This window comes from Xiphophorus hellerii, unplaced genomic scaffold (assembly GCF_003331165.1).
Source record: "Xiphophorus hellerii strain 12219 unplaced genomic scaffold, Xiphophorus_hellerii-4.1 PGA_scaffold_58__1_contigs__length_500000, whole genome shotgun sequence".
NCBI lineage: Eukaryota > Metazoa > Chordata > Actinopteri > Cyprinodontiformes > Poeciliidae > Xiphophorus > Xiphophorus hellerii.
Genome location: NW_022587633.1, coordinates 156,020 through 163,519, shown reverse-complemented (window position 1 = coordinate 163,519; position 7,500 = coordinate 156,020). Strand labels below are relative to the sequence as shown.

Sequence of the window (7,500 nt, the reverse complement as noted above, 5' to 3'; positions counted from 1 at the left end):
GAGGCTGAAAGATGAGCTGAAAGCCCCCTGGAGCTCTCTGGCTTGCCGGGCCCTATTTCGGGTCCCTATTTCAGCCAGTCATGTAAGTGTCCGGGGGTCAAGGCCTGCAAAGCATTGCCCCGACCCCCTAAAAACAAACAGGGCTTCACCAGCGCCATTTGGATAGATAGGATTTGAAGACCTTACAGAAAAAAATCCCCCCGGAGGAATTACAACAGACCCCTGGGAGAAGAGCACATTTTTCGAAAAAATGACAAAGTGTTTTGATCCAGGGCCCTTCTACAGCTCAGATAAGGCCGATTAAGGGCCCCCTTTTTCGGCTTCTTCCAGCATTTTAAGCCGTTGTTTCCCCCGGATCTTCTCTCTGGTTCTCTGGATCTCCGAGGCAGCAACGCTGTGGGCTCTGGCCGGTCCGGTGAGTGAGTCTCCTCCTCGGTCCTTCTGGATGGGCCTGGTGCCTCTCTGGCTCGGCTCGGTTCGGAGCCCAGATCAGATTACCAGAGGTGGTGCGGGCCGGTCCGCGGGCCCCGTTGGCCGGGACTGGAACCTGGAAACCCCCCCCTGTCCCACCACCACCACCACACAATGAAGAGACATGACACATCCTGGTGCATTATTCAAAGTTTATTGTGAACTTTCTGCAGCTTCTTCTCCCATGCACTGGGCAAATCTGCGCCTCATCTCCGCCATTTGGCCGACATCCAGCTGCATCGCATAGAATCGGTCGGCCGTGCGGGTGTCGTGGCACATGACCCGGGCCATCTGCGTCCGGACATCACTGGAGTGGGTGTTCCTGCACTGTGAGGGGAGAGAGAGAGAGAGAGAGGGGGGCAGAGAGTCAGAGGGCGGGCAGGCAGGCAGGCAGGCAGGCAGGCAGGCAGGGGTCGGATGGCGGTTATGCTGCTTTCCTGGATAACTTACCATCGTTGCCACCGCGGTCCTGATGTCGGTAAGCGAGGGTCTCCCTGGCAGCAGCATCGCTGCCCACGCGTTCCTGGCGAACGCAGTGATGGTGTTCACGTGCTGATGGTTGGTATTGAAGAAGACCAGATCGCACTGCGGACGTAGCCGAGCCCGGATCTCCATCCACCGCTGGATCCAGCCCAGTTCCTCGTGGGTGAGAAAGACCTGAGCACATCCAAACACCCGGGCAGTCTTATGGTTCTTTACCTGAAGAAGGGCAGAGAAATGTTAAATGGCTGGCTGGCTGGCTGGCTGGCTGGCTGGCTGGAGCCTGGATGTATGGAGCCTGGATGGATGGATGGATGGATGGATGGATGGATGGATGCAGCAGCCTGGCTGCTCCATCCATCCATCCATCCATCCAGCCATCCATCCATCCAGCCATCCATCCAGGCTCCAGCCAGCCAGCCAGCCAGCCAGCCAGCCAGCCAGGCTAGTGTTAGTGAGTGGGTGCAGACTTACATTGAGTACGACCCCCGGAGAGGAAGAGACGGCCCCGCTCGCGGCCTCCAGGACCTCTTCGGTGGTAAGGTTGGTCATCACTCCGGCTCGATGGCCGTAGAGAGAAATAAGGTAAAGGCCGAAGAACCCGAACAGCAGGTGCCTCAGTCCCACGTCGTGCTTCTTTTGCGAGCAGCTCAGCAAGAGTTTGGGGATCCAGCCCCGACACTTTGCGATGCATCTGCGGAGAATTTCGGGCGTTACGGAGCGCTGTAGCTTCTCGGACTTGACCTTGATCTGCCGAAGCACCACCTTCGTTCCGATTTGGCACGTAGCCGACCTCAGAGCTCTCATCACGGACACGAGCTGCCGCTTGGACAGCCTGGAGCTTCTCGGAGGCGTCTCCATGAAGTATACGTGGAATTGGGTTGTGTTTACCAGGTAGACCTTAACGGTAGTTACGGCCTTCCGCTCCCGCTCGGTGAGTTCGGCGGGCCAGGCCATTATGCGTCCGGCGTCATCCAAGAAGCGCCAGGAGCCCAGCTCGGTCTTATCACGGCTCATGTAGCTGAGGAATGCAACAATTCGACCCATCTTTGACTTAACATTTTCAGCATGCTTTCGCGAGCGTACTGCCCCGGCCAGGTGCCGGCCGTACTCTTCTAGGTAGCCACGGATGACTGCAGGAAATGTACTCAGCCTACCCACCGTGCTCGAGGACGGGGCCTGCGGTTCTTCGTCCTCGACCTCCGGCACTCCGGTCGTCGTCGTCGCCGCCGAGTCCGCGGATGGCACGTCGTCGTCGTCGTCGTCGTCGCCGCCGGGAAGAAGACATGGCTCCGGCCGCTGTGTGGAGTCCGCCGCCGAGGTGGAACGTGGAGGGCTGGCGCTCGGTCGGCCGGGAACAAGACATGGCTCCTCCAGCTCCTCCTCTGGCTCCGGCCGCTGCTGCTGCTGCTGCTGCTGCTGCGGGGAGTCCGTCGAGGTCGTACGGGGAGGGCTGGCGCTCGGTCCCTGCGAGGGAAGGGGAGAAGCAGGGGGGGGTGCGGCGGCGGCGGCGGCGGCGGCGGCGGCGGCGGCTTCGCTGCCCCGTGAACCCTCCAGGTCCAACCTGGTGGCTAAAGGCGGGTCGGGACCCGAGGCCCGAAGTTCTCTCACCTGCCGCAGCGTTTTGCGCCACTGGAGCTTCCTCAAAAGGCGCTTCTTCTCCTTGGCACCCAGGTCACGGTGAGCGTCTTGGAGGTGCTGCGCCACCCTTGACCCGCCGTACGAGCAGCCGCCGACGGGGCACTTCATGCCGCGAACGCTCACTCGCCCTCTGGCAAACGCCAGCAGGATCCTTCGCTCCAGGGCGTTCCTGACGCTGTGAACGTCATCCAAGTGGCGTCGCAGGCGCCAAGACGGCCGGTGACATACAGGGCAGCGATTCTTAAACTTAGAAGGCGTCATCTTCACTCCGCGAGAGTCAGATAGCGAATAAGGGGGGGGCACATCCGCACATCCGGCTATATGTGCAGGCGGGTGGGCGTGCTTCCCCGATCAAGCCTAATTGGCGACACCTGGCCTCGTTCGACCCCGAAATCGGGGCCGGATCCCCGGGCGTGCTTCCCTCTAATCAAGCCCTAATTGGCGACACCTGCTCCCAATTCGGGGGGCGTCCAATCAGGGGAAGCTCCTGAGATTGGCTTCCAGTTAAGCCTAATTGGCAACACCTGGGCCTCGTTCGACCCCGAAATCGGGGCCGGATCCCCGGGTAAACGCGTCCCGATAGCCGCGCGGCGATTCCCCGGAGGGCGGGAGGCCATGTTACGACTCTAAGACGGGTTAGGGAAAAGGCGGGTTAGGGAGCCCCGTCCTGCGGGCGAACGTCCGGCGGGGGGGGGACGGGGGGGACGGGGGGGACCAGGACCACCACCACCACCACCACCACCACCACCACCACCACCTGCTTCTCTTTGCCCTACCAGGGGCACGACCCGTCCGGGGCCGTGCGTGTCGGTGGGTGTAATCCGTGCTTAAGTGTGGGATGCCACGGTTCGAAGGGAGCTCCAGCCAGCCTGGACCCCGCGGTTCGAAGGGAGCTCCAGCCAGCCTGGACCCCGCGGTTCGGAGGGAGCTCCAGCCAGCCTGGACCCCGCGGTTCGGAGGGAGCAGGAGGAGGAGGAGGGAGCTCCAGCCTGGATGGGTCTTAGCAGGGCCGGGGCAAAGTCAGGCTACAGCCCGCCTCGGGGGGCCCCGACGTCCCGCTAGGGTGATTTTTGACTTCCGTAAAAATGTTTAAAAATGCATTCCTCCGGGGGAAGCCGTATGTTGCCGGAAAGGCCAGAGTCTGGAGAATAAAACGGTGTGGTTCTCTGGTTCCTGGGACGCCCGCAGGCGGAATTAAAAATCAAAAACCCAAACCCTGGTCCAAGGGTTAGGGTAGGCACTTTCCCGGGCACCAGCGGCCTCGAGAGTAGGATCAATAGGCCCGGGAGAATGCCCCGATCACGCCTGTATCACTCCCATCATCCTGGTATAAAGTTGAATTTTCGGACTTCCAGAGAGGGCCCATGCAGCAGCCGGCCGTGTCCGCAGCGGCTCACTGTCCTCGGCCTAGGTGCCCCGGAGGCCCCGGTGATTTTTCCCACTTCCATAAAATTTTTTAAAAATGCATTTCCCCGGGGAAAGCCGCATATTGCCGGAAAGGCCAGAGTCCGGAGAACACTCTGGTGTGGTTCTCTGGTTCCTGGGACGCCCGCAGGCGGAATTAAAAATCAAAAACCCAAACCCTGGTCCAAGGGTTAGGGTAGGCACTTTCCCGGGCACCAGCGGCCTCGAGAGTAGGATCAATAGGCCCGGGAGAATGCCCCGATCACGCCTGTATCACTCCCATCATCCTGGGATAAAGTTGAATTTTCGGACTTCCAGAGAGGGCCCATGCAGCAGCCGGCGGTATCCGCAGCGGCTCACTGTCCTCGGCCTCGGCGCCCCGGAGGCCCCGGTGATTTTTCCCACTTCCATAAATTTTTTTAAAAATGCATTTCCCCGGGGAAAGCCGCATATTGCCGGAAAGGCCAGAGTCCGGAGAACACTCTGGTGTGGTTCTCTGGTTCCTGGGACGCCCGCAGGCGGAATTAAAAATCAAAAACCCAAACCCTGGTCCAAGGGTTAGGGTAGGCACTTTCCCGGGCACCAGCGGCCTCGAAAGTAGGATCAATAGGCCCGGGAGAATGCCCCGATCACGCCTGTATCACTCTCATCATCCTGGGACAAAGTTGAATTTTCGGACTTCCAGAGAGGGCCCATGAAGCAGCCGGCGGTGTCCGCAGCGGCTCACTGTCCTCGGCCTCGGCGCCCCGGAGGCCCCCGGTGATTTTTCCACTTCCATAAAATTTTTTAAAAATGCATTTCCCCGGGGAAAGCCGCATATTGCCGGAAAGGCCAGAGTCCAGAGAACACTCTGGTGTGGTCGAATCGTCTTTAAGTCGTTCACAGAAGCCGAGATAACCGTTCAAAGTTTGTCCAAAGCATTGCCGCCCGTGAAAAAAAAATCGACCCTTCACCCCGGCTCCGTCGATAGGTAGGATTTCAGGACCTTACGGAGAAAAACCCCACCGGCGGGATTATAGGAGCGAGTTCGGAAAGAGGGCTTGGAGCGGAAAAAGCCAAAGTTTTTCGATCCAGGCCGGTTCTAGGGGTCTACTGGAGCTAGGGTAAGGCGGATTTAGGCCCCTTTTTCGGCTTTTTTCCAGCATTTTAAGCCCTTTTTCCAGATTTTGTCTCCGGTTCTCTGGAAGTCTGGGGCGGTAAGGCAGCGGGCTCCGGCCGGTCCGGTGTGTCTCCTCGGTCCTTCTGAAGGGCCTGGGGCATCTCCGGCTCGGTTCTGAGCTCCTTGGAAGCGTGAAAGCTCGGTCGAAGGCGGGCAGGGCAAAGGCTGCAGACAGTGCTCTGTGGACGGCTTGGAGCTGTCCGAGGTGCTGGCTGGAGCTCTGAGCCCTGGCTGTGGGCTCCGGTCGGTCCGGTGTGTCTCCTCGGTCCTTCTGAAGGGCCTGGGGCATCTCCGGCTCGGTTGTGAGCTGCGTGAAAGCTCGGTCGAAGGCGGGCAGGGCAAAGGCTGCAGACAGTGCTCTGTGGACGGCTTGGAGCTGTCCGAGGTGCTGGCTGGAGCTCTGAGCCCTGGCTGTGGGCTCCGGTTGGTCCGGTGTGTCTCCTCGGTCCTTCTGAAGGGCCTGGGGCATCTCCGGCTCGGTTGTGAGCTGCGTGAAAGCTCGGTCGAAGGCGGGCAGGGCAAAGGCTGCAGACAGTGCTCTGTGGACGGCTTGGAGCTGTCCGAGGTGCTGGCTGGAGCTCTGAGCCCTGGCTGTGGTGCGCACGGCCCCCTTGGTTCCATCACAGCTGCCCTCGGGGAGCTGAGGTGTTCCCTGGAGGTGGTACGCCCGGCTTTGGTTGCGGTGAAGCCCCGGTCCCCGGTGCGCACGGCCCCCTTGGTTCCATCACAGCTGCCCTCGGGCAGCTGAGGTGTTCCCTGGAGGTGGTACGCCCGGCTTTGGTTGCGGTGAAGCCCCGGTCCCCGGTGCGCACGGCCCCCTTGGTTCCATCACAGCTGCCCTCGGGCAGCTGAGGTGTTCCCTGGAGGTGGTACGCCCGGCTTTGGTTGCGGTGAAGCCCCGGTCCCCGGTGCGCACGGCCCCCTTGGTTCCATCACAGCTGCCCTCGGGCAGCTGAGGTGTTTCCTGGAGGTGGTACGCCCGGCTTTGGTTGCGGTGAAGCCCCGGTCCCCGGTGCGCACGGCCCCCTTGGTTCCATCACAGCTGCCCTCGGGCAGCTGAGGTGTTCCCTGGAGGTGGTACGCCCGGCTTTGGTTGCGGTGAAGCCCCTGTCCCCGGTGCGCACGGCCCCCTTGGTTCCATCACAGCTGCCCTCGGGCAGCTGAGGTGTTCCCTGGAGGTGGTACGCCCGGCTTTGGTTGCGGTGAAGCCCCCGGTCCCCGGTGCGCACGGCCCCCTTGGTTCCATCACAGCTGCCCTCGGGCAGCTGAGGTGTTTCCCTGGAGGTGGTACGCCCGGCTTTGGTTGCGGTGAAGCCCCCTGTCCCCGGTGCGCACGGCCCCCTTGGTTCCATCACAGCTGCCCTCGGGCAGCTGAGGTGTTCCCTGGAGGTGGTACGCCCGGCTTTGGTTGCGGTGAAGCCCCCGGTCCCCGGTGCGCACGGCCCCCTTGGTTCCATCACAGCTGCCCTCGGGCAGCTGAGGTGTTCCCTGGAGGTGGTACGCCCGGCTTTGGTTGCGGTGAAGCCCCCTGTCCCCGGTGCGCACGGCCCCCTTGGTTCCATCACAGCTGCCCTCGGGCAGCTGAGGTGTTCCCTGGAGGTGGTACGCCCGGCTTTGGTTGCGGTGAAGCCCCCGGTCCCCGGTGCGCACGGCCCCCTTGGTTCCATCACAGCTGCCCTCGGGCAGCTGAGGTGTTCCCTGGAGGTGGTACGCCCGGCTCTGTGTTGCGTGGAAGCCCGGACTTGCGGTGTGCACGTGGCCGGTGTCTCCTCTGGCTTCCCCCGGGAAGCCGGAGGTCCACCGGTTCTCGGGCACCCTGCTTCGGTCCGTCTCTGTCCTCCGTAGTCGTGTGCATGCTGCCTCGGTGGACCATCCAGCTTCTCCCGAGAGAAGCTGGATGGTCCACGGGCCTTGTGTGCACTTCTGCGTTGGGAGGACAGGGACCTCGCTGGTTCAGCGAGATCTTTTAAAGTCCTATGACCTTACCAGGGTCACAGGGCTGAGAAAAACTCTAAGTCCTGCCTGCACTTAGTGCAATTTTTTGACTAAATTATAGCTGCCTTACCAGGGGAACAGAGCTGAGAAAAACTCTAAGTGCAGGCAGGACTCAGTGCAATTTTTTGACTCAATTATAGCTGCCTTACCAGGGGAACAGAGCTGAGAAAAACTCTAAGTGCAGGCAGGACTCAGTGCAATTTTTTGACTCAATTATAGCTGCCTTACCAGGGGAACAGAGCTGGAAAAATTTCTAAGTGTGGGATCTGCAATGGTTTGCAGATCCGGGGCACAATCGACGCTTCACCCCGGCTCCGTCGATAGGTAGGATTTCGGGACCTTATGCAGAA

General features: G+C 61.0%; 1 protein-coding gene across 2 annotated transcripts; it reads right to left on the bottom strand.

The window, feature by feature from the left end:
- Positions 1-609: 609 nt before the first annotated feature.
- LOC116716456 (uncharacterized) lies at positions 610-1,875 on the bottom strand. 2 transcript variants are annotated; one of them, XM_032557292.1, is made up of 3 exons: positions 1,426-1,875; positions 922-1,170; positions 610-798 (listed from the first exon to the last, which is right to left on the bottom strand). In XM_032557292.1, the coding sequence occupies exons 1-3, from the start codon at positions 1,810-1,812 to the stop codon at positions 625-627; spliced, it is 810 nt and encodes a 269-aa protein (XP_032413183.1). In that variant the 5' UTR covers positions 1,813-1,875; the 3' UTR covers positions 610-624. The 2 variants fall into 2 exon arrangements, with proteins under 2 accessions (XP_032413183.1, XP_032413184.1); XM_032557293.1 differs by having other exon boundaries at positions 922-1,128.
- Between the last annotated feature and the right edge of the window lie 5,625 nt (positions 1,876-7,500).